The 17,340-nt window shown below is 29.0% G+C and overlaps 3 protein-coding genes and 1 long non-coding RNA gene across 5 annotated transcripts; 2 read left to right on the forward strand and 2 right to left on the reverse strand.

The window, feature by feature from the left end:
- Window positions 1-179: 179 nt before the first annotated feature.
- On the reverse strand, window positions 180-4,440 carry LOC114121722 (U5 small nuclear ribonucleoprotein 40 kDa protein). 2 transcript variants are annotated; one of them, XR_007604048.1, is made up of 8 exons: window positions 4,093-4,440; window positions 3,866-3,995; window positions 3,604-3,777; window positions 2,868-3,082; window positions 2,604-2,807; window positions 2,349-2,514; window positions 1,143-1,250; window positions 180-262 (listed from the first exon to the last, which is right to left on the reverse strand). XR_007604048.1 is itself a non-coding variant. In XM_050200793.1 (7 exons), the coding sequence occupies exons 1-7, from the start codon at window positions 4,174-4,176 to the stop codon at window positions 1,201-1,203; spliced, it is 1,023 nt and encodes a 340-aa protein (XP_050056750.1). In that variant the 5' UTR covers window positions 4,177-4,440; the 3' UTR covers window positions 1,067-1,200. The 2 variants fall into 2 exon arrangements, 1 of the variants encoding a protein (XP_050056750.1); XM_050200793.1 differs by lacking the exon at window positions 180-262 and having other exon boundaries at window positions 1,067-1,250.
- Window positions 4,441-4,591: 151 nt separating this feature from the next.
- Window positions 4,592-8,505, forward strand: LOC114121721 (uncharacterized). The gene is made up of 6 exons (XM_027984167.2): window positions 4,592-5,459; window positions 5,519-5,655; window positions 7,159-7,345; window positions 7,430-7,480; window positions 7,589-7,740; window positions 7,990-8,505. Exons 1-6 carry the CDS (start codon window positions 4,913-4,915, stop codon window positions 8,095-8,097), a joined length of 1,182 nt encoding a protein of 393 aa, XP_027839968.2. The 5' UTR covers window positions 4,592-4,912; the 3' UTR covers window positions 8,098-8,505.
- A 1,549-nt stretch (window positions 8,506-10,054) lies between these two features.
- On the reverse strand, window positions 10,055-16,338 carry LOC126550026 (trypsin 3A1-like). Its single transcript, XM_050200794.1, has 7 exons — window positions 15,908-16,338; window positions 14,635-14,701; window positions 13,663-13,825; window positions 12,817-13,049; window positions 11,590-11,795; window positions 10,306-10,363; window positions 10,055-10,193 (listed from the first exon to the last, which is right to left on the reverse strand). Exons 1-7 carry the CDS (start codon window positions 16,004-16,006, stop codon window positions 10,072-10,074), a joined length of 948 nt encoding a protein of 315 aa, XP_050056751.1. The 5' UTR covers window positions 16,007-16,338; the 3' UTR covers window positions 10,055-10,071.
- Window positions 10,129-12,428, forward strand: LOC126550027 (uncharacterized). Its single transcript, XR_007604051.1, has 3 exons — window positions 10,129-10,264; window positions 10,338-10,607; window positions 12,241-12,428. It is a non-coding gene; the product is annotated as an uncharacterized LOC126550027 (long non-coding RNA).
- Window positions 16,339-17,340: the final 1,002 nt, after the last annotated feature.

Raw genomic sequence — 17,340 nt, forward strand, 5'->3', positions numbered from 1 at the left:
TCTGATGACTGACAATTTGAGATTTAAAATTTAATATTAAATTATTTAAACATGTCATTCGACATTCTATAAAATGAATACAGTATGTAATATTAATTTTAGTTAATAACCTTTTTTACTTTTACAATTTTTATTTTTTATTTTTGTAAATCATGGTAAAAAGAAGATAATAAACCATATTATGCATAAAAATGTATGTAGTATGTTTTTATGTTAAACTTCCAGAAAAATATTCCAACAGTTTGTGGGCATTTGGGCATTGCTGAATAGTAAAAAAATAATTTGTAATCATATCAATCAATAAATGAAAAAAACAATACATGAAACATTGTAAATTTGTAAATTGAATAAATGCAAGAAACTTATAAAATATATAAAAACATTGCAAAAGTAAAAAAATAAATAGAAGTATTTTATTTTTAAAATAGTTTTAAATGTATTAGTTATATAAAGCTACATACAGTTTATTGTTTTACTACAAAATTTAACACATACCTAGATACAATGTCAATTTAATTGAGAAGTGTAATTTTAGGGCCAATGTAATGTTTTAATTTTACTTTAAGTCATGAAATCATTATTTTACAATACGTACAAAGCAGTTCATTAATTAAAACTATTCATTATTTTATATGCCTATATAATTATGTAAATAACAATTTAATTTCAAATTTTAGGTAAATACCCAATACAATTATCAAACAAATGTGTAATTGCAGTACCAATTTTTTTTTAGTACATATTTAATGAAAGTCTATAAGTTGGTATTTTATAAAAATAATTTCATAAAGATTTAACTCTTTTTATGGGAATAACTAGGTATTATTCACACAATCATATTGCATTAATAATTTTTACATTAGGTTAATATTTGAAGAAAAAAAGTATTGGATACAAAGAGTTACAAACTTCGTGAAATTATTTTATAGTTATATGTATAATTCTAAGCACAATTTAAAAAATAAACAATACTCTGAACATAAAATATTTTATAATAATGTACATAATATATTTAAAAATTTGTGGGATTTGAATAGTATGAATATATAAAATAATAAAATCTAAATTTAAAAAATAAACATACATTTTATTATATGACTGAGTTTAATTGTATAAATACAAAGTGGTGGAAATTTAAATACCTTAATATAAATTTAAAATAAAATAATGTCAGTTCAATTTCAAATGGATTCAATCGAACTATTCGAACTCTCCGAGATATACAACTTTGTCACTGGATCCAGACATAACTAAAAAAAAAAAAAAAAACATTTTTAACAAATAATTACTATCATAGTTAAAAGTACATGCTATATTGATTATTTACAAGTTAAGATTTTGAAGTTGTTATCATTAGTAACATAATGCCGCAAGATAAAATGATTTATCCTCATTTATACTTGAATAACTATTAATTAAATATTTAATTTTAGAAAAACAATTTTAGTACTAACATAAACATTCCTAATATGTTATCATTATTATTTTTTTTTTCATCTAACTCATTGAACATTAAGTAATTTGTTTCCAATCATTACTTTAATGAACACGTAATATACTTTTGTCATTTATAAGTATGGTTTTATGCAACAATAGTATGGTAAGACATGGTTTATGCTTATCATAAGATACTTTTAATTGTCAGTCAACTCGCAACCCATTGTTGTAGAGTAGATTGTGAAGTCTCAACATATTCTTGCACCTAAACTTTAGCACAAGGTATAGATTATATTAAATCGTTGTACTTGTTATTTTACCATTTTAATAAAATTGTAATATTTATTAAAATATTATCAACTAAAAGTACATTTTGAAGGAGGGGGGATTGTCTTCATCAATCTTACTCAATCAAAAGTAGATGGTCACGATGAAAAAATGTCTATTTAATGTTAAATGAATCATAAATTCACAACTCTTACAAGAGTATTTTAAAATTTATAAAAGTTATGCTGATTAAAATTTTTTTTTAAAAAGAAAGGTATTTAAAATTAAATAATTTCTTACACTAGAAGCTAATAAAAATAATAATAAAAAAAAAAATTAAATTATGTTTAACTATAACTACAGTAGTATACAATTTATTATTTACTCTTGAAAATTTGGAAAGTGACAAGTAATTGTATCATCAAACACTCACGATAGACTCAATAATATTAAAGTAATGATAGCTTATCTTGTAATGGTAAAAAAATACTAAAATTTAATATTAAATTATCACTCGTATCAGTTACCAAAAACTTTGATTATACATATAATATAGCATTTTATAAGTTGTCCTATTTCACAATGATATCCTATGTTATTACTTCTTCCATAGGACAGCCTATGACCTTAATTTTTTAACTTACTTATTGGTTCTTTTGGATGGAAGTCCACATCATTTACACTTCCATTATGACCTGGCAATTTGTATAATATTCTACGAGTATTAGCATCCCAAATATACACATATCTATCAGCTGAACCTGCCGACACTTTTGAACCGTCAGGTGACCATGCACACCGCAATAAGTTCTTATAACAAAAATTAAAAAATAAGTTAAAATAAGAAATAAATAAATTAAACAATGTATGATTAATATAAACTTTTTAAAATCAAATACCTTTTCAAAATTATGAGTATGCCCTGAAAAGACTTTCAAACACCTATCAGCGGGTGCATAAGGTCTCACATCCCATATTCTCAAGCTATTATCCATTGCATTTGACAGTAAATAACAGCCATCGGGTGACAATTCAAGTCCAGTCACTGTATCTGTATGGCCAGGTAAACGATGAAGTAGCGCATTTTTACGTAAATCCCAAATCTAGTATAAACAATTATATTAAACATTGACAATACTAAAATATATAAATAATAATATTACTTTTATTTCGTTATCTAGACCACCAGTTATAACTTGATCAGCTGTGTCATTAAAACATACAGACATCACTTGATAGTTATTATTAAAAGTAGTTACTGCATCGCCTCCTCGTTTTCTAGGATCCCATACTTTAATGGTGCAATCATCAGAAGCACTTGTGATCATTTGAGGTCCACGTCTTGCAGAATCACACGAATTAACAAACCCAGTATGTCCTATAAAAACAAATTGTGTTAGAGAGAACTATTTTGTATTTCATCAAATTTAAAACAAGTTCACTTAGTGGTTGGGTCAGAAAATATTTTTTTTAAAGTTCTAAATTTATATTCAATTTTTGAAATAAATGGAAACAAAAAAAAAAAGGAAATATAGAAACTATGTACCAACATATTGTTTTGTATCCATATAGGTACTTATTATATTAATATCATAATTAGGAAACGTCAAATTAATAGTTAAGTATTTGTTGAGTTTGGTTACATGCAGTAGTACATTTCGAAATATATTCCTGATACGTGACTTTTCTTATTATACTTTTAACACTTAAAATAACTAATTGCCTATAAATAAATTGTTCATATTATGTATATTAATAATAAACAAATACATAAAATGATCAAAAACCAATTTAGATACTAAATATTGATATTTTTTCTTTACTTAATTATTTAATGTAAATTGGTCAATACCCTTTTAAGTATTAAGTAATCAATAACAACTGATTATCATAGAATACCTTTAAGTTTCTTGACTCTTTGACCCTTGTACATATCCCAAAATGAAACCGTCATATCAGTACTACTTGTGTATATTAATGTTCCGTCAGTGGAGAATTTCATATCTAAAACAGCTCCAGAATGGCCAGTGAGGACACCCAAGTTTTCACATTCACCATACACACTCCATATGACTGAAACATGTTAAATCAATTTAAATAAAAGTAGGATACAAATCTGACTCATACATATGCTATAAAATGATAAACATGTTATACTTACAAATTTTTCTGTCGAAACCCGAAGAGGCCAGATATTCGCCTTCAGGATGAAATTTTGTGGCAAATATATCACCATCATGACCTTCCAGTGCCATGATAGGCATAAAAAGACTGGATGTGCGAACATTGGACTGCATTAAAAGTCACAGAATTAAAATCAACAAAATCGACATAACTAAATGTTAATGTCCAAAACTCCAAACCTACTATAAGATTCACAGAACTTACCTTGTCAGTTTTCATATACTTTTCTCTAACCGATTTATTTTGTTCGGCGTCAGCCAGAGCTACTTCGCTCTTGCGCTTAACCATTTTATTCTTATTTAAAATTCGACTTACTCCTTAAATATTTTATATACAATAGGTATATACGAATACCATAAACGAACAGCACTAAACTATTCTGAACATTACGGCTGACAATTTAACAGTTTCTGTTAAATTTAAATAGCAGTAAAAGCTAATCAATTTCAGTTATAAGATTAAAAAATGTATTACAATATCTTGGTTCGCACTTTTACGTATTTTTTTTCGCGTATAGTGTTTACTTACGATGTTGTTATCGAGAATTAAAATTTGAAATGTCGTCCATCGTAAGAGTTTCGCCCGGACAGATGATTTAAGGTTATGTTTACTGGCATGAACGTAAAAACCAAAATAGTTACTGATAACAGGACCGATGAACGCTGCTACCAACTTCAGTGCCTTAAATATGATAGTATAAAATGTTCGGCATTCAGCATTCGAGTTTACTGTTTGTTTTGTTTTGTACTTCAACATGACGACATGACATGACGTTCAGTACCTAGTTTTTACCTAATTCAGTTAGTATACGTATTTGTACAGGTTTTTTTTTTCAAGTTAATTTATGACTCACAACTCGGCTCGGAATATATTTATTATTAGTTGACATTGGATTTGTTGAGAGTCAATGAACTGGTCCTCATAAATTTCGGTTTTTGTTTGAAACTTGTTTAATTTTTGGAAACTGTGTTCACTATATAATGTGAGATCGAGAACGTTTGACGGCGAAACGAAAAACGATAAAATGATCACGATCGGGAGACGGTTGATGCTCGCCGGACTGATCGTCGTCACGTTGCAAATTTGGAATGTGTCGATGGCACCGACTGAGAAAATTACTAAAACTATTGGTCAACTTATGATGTCATCTAACAAAGTCGGTTTGGTCAACTATTTTGAAGAATTGAAACTTGATAAATTTTGCAATTTTCCGTTACTGGATGTCAAAAATTTTACAATGGTAGAAAATGAATTCATTTTTCCATGTTTTTGTACGGTAATGTTCAATGTTAGCAATGAATTTGAATACGGTCATATAAATAGCTCGGACTTAGAAGCAGCAAAATTTGTGACCGATAATCACAAAGTGAATGATGAAATCATGTTTAACATGTGGACAAACATAACCAAAAACTCTCAATCAATGAAGTTATTAATGGATCCGTTGAACAGTATAAGCAAATGGAATAAAGTCTGTTATAATTTGAACAACGAATTACATACATATTGTAAATTTTTAAATGTAGAGGTGTTGCTGTTTTATAATGTTGTCTTAGAAAAATCTACTAAATGTAAGTAATATTATAAAGTATGCTGTAAATGAACAATACTGTATTTAGTTTACTTTTAGCTATAAAAAAAAATATCGACAATCCACCAAAAGACCTAAAAGAACCAATTGATACTAGTGCTGTTGTTGCAGAGCTGAAAACCCCCGAAGACCAACCTCAAATTAAAGTTAATAAATCTCCTGAAAATGAGAAAAACGTAAGTATACCTAATATTATTTTTAAAGATAAGTTAAAAATAACCAAATCTTATAAAATTTCTAATCATCAAGTTTGATATATCATAGAGTTGTAAAGATCAATGATAAATGATAATTTATTAGTTGTTTGATTTATTTTATTTTAATAAGTTTTTACTACTTTTGAAATGGAATTAATAAAAGTTAGGTATAGTATGGTACTCAAAAAATATTATACTTTTATGTATTTGTTTAAGAGCTGTATTGTATAGAACATGTAGCTTTGTGTTGATGAAACATTTTGTTTAATTTAATGTGTTTATAAGTCAAATCAACTATTCATAAATCACATATATAAACACACAATTTTATATGGATATAATTATTAGGATTCTTTTAATTTTTATAATTACTGTATAAAAAAGTTACATATTATCTCACCTTAAAAGATTATCATACATTTCTTATAAATTGCATTTCTATTTTGATCTGTTTGGTATAAATTTTATATCATATAATAACAATAGATTATTCATTATGCATCAGATCTAAAATAATCAAAAGTTGTAGACAATCATAAATGTATCAATTATGCATTGCATAGACATAACAAAATAAACTATTGATTTTACAATGTGTATTTTTTTTTCTTGACAATATTTGTGGGTTCTTGAAACTTTTACCATTATATATGTTATTATATTTAATAAATGTTGTGAAGTTTTTGTCAAAATGAATTCAATCTACTGATTGATAATAGTAAAATAAATTATAATAACAATATAAATATATCATAAAATATATTTAGTGACAAAAGCTAAATTTTAAGACAATATTTTAACATATTTATTCTCAGAAACATTATTTTCTATAATTTTTATATAAGTGATTTAACTCCAAGGTTTGTTAATCCATTACAAAAAATAACAAGTTACTTTAATGCACTTTGTCTATGTTAAATAGGTTAGATAGAAATAAATAATGCACTGACATATTATAATTAAAGGTTCATAGCACTCGCATGTATTACCTCCGTCTTACACACTTATAACTGTAAATTTTCTTTCACCAGTTTCAATAGTGCTACTTAAAAATTCAAGTATCATAAAAAAACCAATGAGAGAACACAGATATTGTTCTTGCCTTAAAGTTTAATAATTGGTCAATTCACTCTAATAACAAAATTATAAGCTCAATATTGAAACTGGTGAACAAAAATTTTCTGCCGTACATGTGTAAGACGCAAAGAACACATGAGGGTGCGACGTTCTCTTAATGTAAAAAAAAATTACTAATAAAGACCCTATATCAATGTCACCCAAAATAAATTGTTTCAGTGAAATACAAATTTTCAATATTGTTTTCAAACAAGATGTACTTGGATAGTGTTTTTTAAAAGTGAATACTTTTTTAGAACCAATTATCCTATTGTTTCTTGCTGCCTAATTAATAGAAATATAACTATATAATTTATTATTATATTTTAATAAGTTATATCAATAACTGATTAAAATATTATTTAGGTAGGTGATATTCCAAAAATAGCTGAAGTCAACATTGATAATAATAATAATAATAATAATGATGAAGAACTTCGTTCAGACGTACCAAAAGATATAAACTTTGATGAAGATGATACTACCATTGAAGATGAAAAACCAGTTGAAGAAACAGAGACCCAAACTCCAATTGATACTAAACCTGATTCAAGTTAGTACCTATTATCCACAACTATAAAAACATCTTAGATTTAATGTAATATTCATAATATTAAACAAATGTTATTTATTTTAGAATCTAATGATGATTATCCTAAAGAGGATGACGGTACCATTCACCGATCAGGTAAACTTATTTTTTTTAAAAAAAAAAAATTGAAAATTATTATTTTGTTCATACTTTTATTACATTACTTTTTAAAATAAAAATAATACATGTATCATTCTTTTGCAGAAACCAAAGAAGGTTTATCAAGATTAGGTCCAAAGCCTAAATTTGCAAATCGTGGGTTTGGCGATACAGAAGAATCACATTTCCTTTTCTACTTCAGCATAATGACTATCCTATCAATGATATTTTATTTAGCTTTATACAATAAGAAAAAAGTAAGCATACAATTTTTGAAACTATATGGTTTGATTTGAATTCATTCTCATTTGCTGTGACTTATAAATACATTCTAAGAGAAGAATAATAATAAACTATTCAACATTATCCAGCAAAAAAATACATATACCTATATAATATGTATATTGTATATGACATGTTTTATTGTAAATAAAAATGTTTATTTAAATATTTTCTTTTCTCTCTTTTTCTTCAAACTATTCATGTATTACACTATCTTGTTTCAGATAATTGCACTTTTAATTGAAGGGAGGCGAAGTACAAACCACAGAAGACGACCAAATACTTCTAGTTATTCAAAAGTAGAGACTGATGATGGATCGACTGTGTTTTGATGAAATTTATTACCTTTAGTGATTTCTATTGCGAAAACAAAATTAGTCGTAGACTCTCAATGTTGTGATGTTGAGTGGTTATTGATTGAAGAATTTCCTATAACAATAATTGTTGAATATGTAATGGGATATATATTAATAAGTTAGAAAAAAAACTGTGATGAAAATATGTATATATAAATTTTACAAATTTTTAGGAACCTTTAGCTTTATTTTGATATTAATTTTAAACATTACAAACTGTTGATCTTAACTTTGTAACTGTCCAAAAAACAAGTAACATAAATACTTAAATTTGTAATATAAACATAGTTTTGTTTTTTTTTTTTTTTTATTGAAAAAAAGAACATTTTGTACACATAATATACTTAATATATATCTATATATAAAAGTAAAATAATCACCTATTATGTTTGTTCTTAATGTATTCCTACACATTTAAGTTAATCACTCCAAAACTAGTCATCTTTAGCCTAAGGAATGAAAAACTTGTTATTTAATATGAATATGTTCATACTTTTACTTGAAATTTAAATGCACTTACTAAATTTCCTTCAATTAAATATGTATATTGTTAGTTTCTAAACCGAATATAAAATATAAAAATAAATTACAGTTATGGGCCATGATTCATTAATTACCGCAAATAGTTATTTATAAATTCTGATTGTTCCAATAAATGAAATGATTTTACAATAATGCTTTTGTATATATGTGTTATTAATATAGTATTGATTTTTGACTTAAGTGTCTCATCACAGGTTGAAATAGAAATGATGTATTAAACTACAACAAAGAGGATTTCTGGTAGCAATTTGAATGTAGTTCATACTTTGGAGGTAAATAAAAATATACATTATAAGTTAATTATATACCTTGAAAGCACTTATACTTTTGGTCATTGGTTTATTTTAAGCAATTTTTTTTATTTAGGTAGGTATTAGGAGTAGGCATTGTTTGCTGCAGTTAGGTAATGGAGTTTTAGTTTATAGGTTGGCTATTAAGTATTGATACTCTAATAGTGCATTCATAGTATTGAACTTTCATCACTAAACATATTACCTATAGTAAGGTTGAGATATTAAAACTAGGAAGATAATGATTAATTAGAATTCAAAGGTTCCCAACCTCTTTGGTGCTACGGACCACTGGAAGAACTTTCAATAAGTCACAGACCACCACGATTGTATTCTTTATTTGTCTTATACGGGTATAAGAATCAATTTTTTTCACACATTTTAGAATTTAGATTATGAATAGATAAAAAATGATGTTCCTTATAGCAGGCTTTTAATAATGTTTATAATAGTTGATCATTTTTTATTAAAGTTTAAAATAATTAACAATTTTACGCAAATTACTATTCTAAAAAAATGTACATCTGCCGATATAATCATCATATCTTAATGTACAAACAAGGTAAAATTATCGGTTGAAATAATAACATAAATTTCACTGTATAATGTAAATTTAGAAATAAACGACGTAGTATACATTATTCAGTATTTGTGTTATGCCTCAAAGGAAACTGAAATACTTAAAATATTTTTTAAATTTATAAGTATGGCTCGTGAACCATAGGTTGAAACCTACGCATTATTCAGTATTTGTGTTATGCCTCAAAGGAAAATGAAATACTTAAAATATTTTTAAATTTTATAAGTATGGCTCGCGGACCATAGGTTGGGAACCTATGCACTATTCAGTGTTTGTGTTATGCCTCAAAGGAAAATGAAATACTTAAAATATTTTTTTAATTTACAAGTATGGCTCGCGGACCTCCTCACAGTGTCTCGTGGACCATAGGTTGGGAACCTATGAATTTTTATTTGTTTCAGAAAAATTCGCGTGCTAGTCGGCTCGTATTATACAGGTATTTTACCGATATTATTTAAATACATTTTTATTATATCATTGTTTAAACAACGGAAACTCACATTTTTACAGCGATTGTAATAATCACGAAAACTGCATTCAGTTTGTACAGTGGCAACTGTCCTTCGTGTTTCTCATTATCCATCCTAGATACTTGTCGACCCTTGTGTACACTCCAGGAAGTTTTGGAGCTCCGCACCCGATACCCCACGATACGATTCCTGAAAAACGAATCATTTTGCACGATCACTCGAGACGTATTTAACACTGTCATATAGAAATTGGAAGATAGGTACCTGTATTATATAAGATATTAAGTCGCTATAAGCTCACCTGCTACTGTTATTTTTTCGGTATTATCATAGAGCATCAGAGGTCCACCGCTGTCGCCCTAAAAAGATTATTTTGTCAACATCTATAATGCGATTAATAATATATGCAAAAGCACGTGGCAGTCTTAAAGACTGGTCAATATTGGTGAATTATTGACAGCGGCGGCTTTACGATAAAAGCCGCAGCGTGTCAATCGTCCGCTTATTGCGGCCTAAAAGTTCAAAACATTTCAATCTCAATTTCGGATTTGTTTATACTTGTATTCCGTCCAATAATTGGTATACCTAATACCCAATAGGTAGGTAAGTATAAAAATAAATAATTTTAATAATTATTTGATTATTTAAATGAGCTTTGTATTTGTGCGCATTACATCTAATCGAGTCAGATAAAATGGCTATAGTTAATATTTGATATATCTATATTTATCTTACGTCATTTATAGTACAGGTTATACGAAATGAATAATTAGTAAGTATTAAGTACACCGTATATGACGAGATGACTAATATTATTTCTAGTACAAATATAAATCGATGGTAAGTCGATCGTCAAAACTTATTTAAGTAGCGACGGTACTTGTATTTTACAATAATAATAGGTAGTTAATAGAAAAAAATCAATCGCAGTAAAATTCACGTGTACGTGTAATTTAATCAGTTATTAATATATTAAGTATTAAATAGTAATTATATTATTTTTTAGCATTCTAAAACTATATAATTTTTTGATATTGTTTATTGACAGTTCGCCTAAGCCTGTAAAATATTAGTAAAATGGGTATTGTTTTTCGGATTCGATTGGTTGTTTTCGGGACTAAATTAGGCTTAAATTTAAGTCCACGGGATTCGACCTTATACGTCACTTGACGGCCTCACATCCAGTAGAATACAATATACCACTCCATTCATTTTTAATGCATTCACACATTTCATATCCCAATTGGATCGACTTATAAACACCTCCCCTCACTCGTATAATATGTATTCGTTTATGTGTATTATCGATCGCCCTACAAATAAAACCATGTTCCCACGTGACCACTTTACGCCTTACGTTAAGTATTCGAGTTTTTTAAGTTAATACGCCGCACTTCCCGATGTCTGCCAGCAGCAGCCTATATTTTGTACCTTTGTACGTATAGATTATATATTTATATAAAATTACTTTTTTATTAGATTTTTATACCATGACCTACCTATTATAGGTTTATATCAATATCGACATCTCCGTATAACATATTATCATTAATTATTAAATGTTTACATGTTGGCGCTAAGGTACCTGACACGAATCCGCTCCTCCTTCCCGGAGTCCGGCGCACATCATGTTGGGCGTGTATCCCGTTTTCTCGATCTCGGGTACGGCGGCACATTCCTTTTCGGTCCACACGGGAAGCGTCACGTGCCTGAGAGTCAGCGACGTGCTACTGAATTCGTCCAACTGTCCCCAACCGGCCACGGCAGCGGTCAACCCGCCGTAGTCGTACCCTGAGTCATAATCGTGACGAAAATTAACGGTTTATGTCGAGGCAACGAGAAAACCAAAAAAGGAGGGGGCAATCGAAAAGTTACTTATAGCTTTTAGAGATTACGCAGTTGAACTCGACTTAGACACATAGCATTATGGAATACAGTTTATTGATAGGCATTGGTTAAAATTATTTAGTACCTAATCTAATTAGTATTGTTCGGTTATATATTGACTACACGAAAACAATGCATTTGTATCTTTTGAAGGTACCTATAGTGATGTTTTAAGTGTTTTAACATTAACTATAATAACTAAATTTTATATTATATGATATATAGGTAGGTGTACATAGTTGTTAATTTCCAATTAGGTAATGTAATACGTAGTTGAATTCGCTTAATAATATAGCTTTACTACGAGGAATAACAGGAATCACTAAATTGTTACTTTATATTTTCCCAGGACAATTAACTGTTTGTTTCCGCTTCCGTATACGTAGAATTCAAAACGCAAAAATCAAACGTCATAGACATCAATTATTGTAAGCACAGTTTCAGCCACCCCTCCCCACCCTTAGATGTGATAATTGTCACGATTTTGAAAGTATATCATTAATTCTAATAAATATACCAAATAAACCTTAATGCTAAAACACCTAAAACTAAATTCGTAGATTTTTTTAAAGAAAAAAAATTTGCTCCGTACTCCAATTTCAGATTTTTAGATTCGCGGCTGAATGTAAGTATAGTTTTTTTTGTTTTGTTCAAACATAATACATAAAGTTTATATATTATACAACTCTATAGTTCCTTTACTTTAGATAATAATAAAAATATGTTATCCACTATTTTTATAATTTTAGTACAATTGAATCTAGCCATAATAGTTAAGTCTTACGTTAAATGTGGGAATTATGCAGTGCAGTTAAAACGGTGGAAAAGTCAACTTATTAAATAATTTAAATTGGTATGTACAAAATATTAAATAATATTGTCAATAAATGTTCCGCGGAATAGTTTTGAAAAATAATTCGCTTACTGATCATAGGCAGACAAATGGACTGGGTGGTACGTTCGAATTTCACGGGTCTGACCATCTTGACCAAAGCTATGTCGTTGTCGTGCACGTTCGTCCCCAGTCGATTATACTTGTGGTGTATCTTCACCACCGAAGCACGGATGACGTGCGGTCCACCCGGAAACAGTCTGCCGGGCCTTCTGGTCTGCCCGAGCACGACATGAATTTCCCGATAATTAGTTGCCGGCACTTCGCTTTTAATATGTACAGACGATTATAATTTGTTATTATTATGGTTAGATAGTAATATAGTTTCCATATCATATTTTCATGTCGTTTATATGTACATATAGTAGGTATTATATAATACATATATATATATATTGTTTTTATAAGTTAAAAATTAATTTCATGATTTGTATATGAATGGAAAATTAAAACTCAAAAGCTATTAGTTCAAATTCTTGTAATAGTCCGATAGTCGCCTTATATATTTTATAAGTAATAAAAAGATTTTATTTAATTTGTTAACAAAACCTATAAGTGTTCACTGTTTCAAGACAGTTTGATAGATTTTATAGATACTTTACTTTTTAGGAACCATAAATTAAATTTCTATATTTATACCAGTAACATGTGGAAAAATGGAGAAAGACTTTGGAAAGGTCGTGATTTTTTTCTAAAACTATTCATATATAGGTACTACATATACTTTGGTGAGGATTGTATACTTAAAGGAAAAATCGAAATTCTCCTCTATGGCAATACAATATAGGATGTGGCAAAATACCCTCCATAGTTTATCTACTAGTTTCACCATACTCTGTTGTTCATTTTCAAAATTGGTACGGTTGATAAATCACTTACCTAAAACAGTGGGCGGCCGTTAGTACGTACTGATCGGTGACGATGGAACCGCCGCAAAAAAACTTCCTCTTAGTATTCCACAGCGACACCATCCAAGGATATTCGTTTTCTCTGACTTCGCTGCCGCCCACGATCCTCGTTACAGGATATCCAACACCACACGCTACGAACAATAAGTAATAAAATACGATTAAACGTAACTTATAATAAATAAAGGTATATGACAAGCGGATTCCCAAGTATAATGCGATTTACGTATACTATAATATGTCTAGAAAATGTTAAATAATGTCTAAGAAAATTTACGTTTCCGAAAAAAAAGAACGCAATGTCGACGTTAAGAAACAAAAATACAAAATTAAACGCCGAATATTTTTTGTTTGTTTTTATTTTAATGTGATGAGATGAATATGATCGCGAGTGTGGAGTGATCGCCACACCTGCATTTTTGTTGTCTCTCCGTATATAAGTTAGCTAGTAGTAAAGTCATAATACGTGAACAAATAAATAAATAAATGTCCTTATGTACATAACATTAAATTGTAAAGCAAATAGCGATTAATAAGGATTTTTCTATAGATGTAAATAATATTTTATATTTTATAAATGCTCATAACATGCTTCAAAATCAAAATATCGATAAATAAGGAAAGATAATTATACAAGTAATATTGTTATACCTTTTAATTTTGAAACAAATAAAACTAATCGTGTTCTGCTAGACCTGGTTTTATTTTATACATAAATGCCAAGACAATAAGCGCGTGTGTGACTATTAGGGGAGGGGTGTGTGGGTAGTTTAAGTAGCACCTTTATAACATTTTTAAATACACCTGTAAAACTAATAATGACAAGATACATAATAGATGTTTATTCTTTCAACTCCCTATACCACTAGTATTATCAAATATCCAGCACTTATGAATATACCGTCCTCTTAATAATAATAATGTACTATAGTATATATCTCACTACACGGTTGACATCTCGAATCCACTGCTCCATCGTCGGACTTTTGACTACCATAGTGATACAGCAACTATAAAAATAAAATAATGATAATACATAATATTATATTTCCAATAAAAATAATTGTAAAAATGGATTTTTCACCTCATTGTTCGAAATACATCTATCTCAGAAACCCGACTTCATTGATTCATACTAACAATTATTATAACAAATTGTAAAAAAGGGGGTCTTCGCAATTATATAATAAATCATTGTGGTTCGTCAGTTTGCCACAATACGTACTATGAATATATATTAAACTGTCTCCAACTAATTGTTTCATCATTCACCACAAATATTTTAAGTTTTGTTGTGTTTATCAAACCGTCAAAAACGACTATAAATGAAATGTCCTTATGTACCTAAGCTCGTTTTATGGCACAGTACTAGGTATACAAAAATACAAAACACTCTACTGCAATACATATGTAGGTAAATGACACAAATAATACACTCTTCTCTCTTTATATCACAACTTTGTTTTAGACTTTAGTTGACCACGAAATAAATCAAAACTGATTTTAAAGTAAAAAGTTCTCTGATTTTTTCCTACTCGAGTCTCCAAAAGAATCACTTTATACCAAAGCCTCCACAACATCTATACCGATTACTCTAAAGTATAAAAAATATCATAATGGTAAAGTATAAGAAAAATATTCAACCGATTCACGATAAATTTATGAAGACTGATGCAGTAGTAAAGCAACATATTTCAACCTATACTACCTATGTAAAATATTGCTGTAATTACTTTTAAGTTATTATCAAAGTTTATGGTAAGAAAGTTATCAGTGATTTCGTTGACTTTTGTTCTATACTTCTATACTTCGATCTTTAAACTAGATAATACGAGCATTTTAATATTTTACATATTCATATCTCGCTCGATCTGAATCAATCGCCGGTGATTTTTTTTACCTATAACTTTGATAATAGGTCAATTAATTCTAATATTAAAACTAACTACACATAATGAGTTCTAATTAACCTAAATTCGCTACGTCGTAGCTTATAAGACGGAGACAGCACCACACGTGGGTTTGGAGTCTTCTTGAAAACGTTTAAAGCTAAAACGATTATGACGATATTACCTATACACTTTATACCTTCGTCACCCCGTGCATTACAAACATACGACCCACTCGCAAAATTCGTCATAGCCCGAAATTTTAATTATTTCACTCGATTTTGATTTGCCCGCGTTATTATAATTTATTATTAAATCGATACTTACGTGTCTAGTGACGTTCCGTCGGGCCGACACCTGAAAAACGACAGAGTGACACAACAGCGATGCGATCAACGAGAAAAACTGCAGTGGCGATAGCTCCATCACGAATTATTATATCTTCGAGTGTAGTTTATCATAATGACGTACGTATCAAACAATACACTGATCGTAACAGTACAGATGATACATTTTTTTTCGTCATAAATAAGCCATAATATAACAATACCAGCTATATTGGATACAGCGGCGGAACTGCCAAACGACCACACGAGTACGGTCGTCTATAACCCGTAAGTCACGAATGCGGTGCACGTATACATGCTGCGGTCATCGCAATGCCGTCGACAGTAATGACCGACAATTAATAACTCATTAAACAGTAAAATCGAAATATTACATTATTGTAATATTAGGTATATACCGCATCGTCATTTACCTGTCGTGTATTAATTTAATTAACCATTTGGAAAACGGGGTAAATGCATGTAATAAGTGTAGTACGAGTATGATGGCACGATGACGATTAATGTTAATATATATACTTACTATATATTACGTTTTAACAAGCGGTTGTTCGATGTCATTCGTTCTCCTCGTCATCGCCGTTTTTGAAACACGTATTTATGTTACACCTGCAGTTATATCGTTATCCAAGCCGATATAATGGCGGATCCAGAAGTCACCCGAGGGGGGAGATTTTCAAAAATGAAATATCAGCTCTCCGCCACTGAGCCGATACTATACAAAAACGCAATCTTTTTTTGTTAATTTAAAAATTTATGTTATTATTATACTATTATTACGACCGATCGATTAACCCGCAACAATTATTAGTCAACGGCAATATTTTCGAGTCGATTGACACGAACATTTCACCTGGGTCCAGTTTATTTTATTTTATAAAATGTGTTTTCTTAAAAATCCGCTGTACATTATAGTATTTTTTTTTTATCAAAGTGGAACTACGTTCACTGTTTTAACTCAGTGGAAGCCATCTTCAAAATCAATAGTGTTACCGGATGAACGTTAAAGATTAATTATTAGAGATCGTCCGCTCTTAGCCATCGACATTTTAAATTACTTAATGTCATTTCTATAAACTTAACTATTATAGTAACCACTTATGTTACCTACTTTTAATTTGTTACGTTCAACTATTATACGAAATAGTCAATCAAGTTTATATTATATATTGTGTGATGCTGAGTAGGATTTTTGCTTGCTGTATGTGAATACCAAATGCTTAAACGATTTAATCTCATAACATTATTTGTATTTCTTCAATTTTATTTCGCGATATTTGAAGAGTGGACTACAAATTAACAACTAATGTTATGAAAAACCTATAGGTACCAATTATTTTTTTCGTACCTAGTCATATTTTATCTCGTTTCAATACATATCAATCGTCGTCAATGCATTAGTATTTATAATTA

The sequence above is a fragment of the Aphis gossypii genome, chromosome 2, assembly GCF_020184175.1.
Source record: "Aphis gossypii isolate Hap1 chromosome 2, ASM2018417v2, whole genome shotgun sequence".
NCBI lineage: Eukaryota > Metazoa > Arthropoda > Insecta > Hemiptera > Aphididae > Aphis > Aphis gossypii.

What these genes read in the sequence shown, in the direction of transcription:
- LOC114121722 (XM_050200793.1), bottom strand. Translation starts at nt 4,176, where the DNA reads ATGGTTAAGCGCAAGAGCGAAGTAGCTCTGGCTGACGCCGAACAAAAT. An exon ending in AGTATATGAAAACTGACAAG is followed by an intron (nt 3,996 to 4,092) that starts GTAAGTTCTGTG and finishes CTTTTAATGCAG; the next exon opens with TCCAATGTTCGCACATCCAG. An exon ending in GGGTTTCGACAGAAAAATTT is followed by an intron (nt 3,778 to 3,865) that starts GTAAGTATAACA and finishes AACATGTTTCAG; the next exon opens with TCATATGGAGTGTGTATGGT.
- LOC126550026 (XM_050200794.1), bottom strand. Translation starts at nt 16,006, where the DNA reads ATGGAGCTATCGCCACTGCAGTTTTTCTCGTTGATCGCATCGCTGTTG. An exon ending in ACGGCCGCCCACTGTTTTAG is followed by an intron (nt 13,050 to 13,662) that starts GTAAGTGATTTA and finishes ACATATTAAAAG; the next exon opens with CGAAGTGCCGGCAACTAATT. An exon ending in CATTTGTCTGCCTATGATCA is followed by an intron (nt 11,796 to 12,816) that starts GTAAGCGAATTA and finishes ATTATGACTCAG; the next exon opens with GGTACGACTACGGCGGGTTG.
- LOC114121721 (XM_027984167.2), top strand. Translation starts at nt 4,913, where the DNA reads ATGATCACGATCGGGAGACGGTTGATGCTCGCCGGACTGATCGTCGTC. An exon ending in TGATACTAAACCTGATTCAA is followed by an intron (nt 7,346 to 7,429) that starts GTTAGTACCTAT and finishes TATTTATTTTAG; the next exon opens with AATCTAATGATGATTATCCT. An exon ending in CGGTACCATTCACCGATCAG is followed by an intron (nt 7,481 to 7,588) that starts GTAAACTTATTT and finishes ATTCTTTTGCAG; the next exon opens with AAACCAAAGAAGGTTTATCA.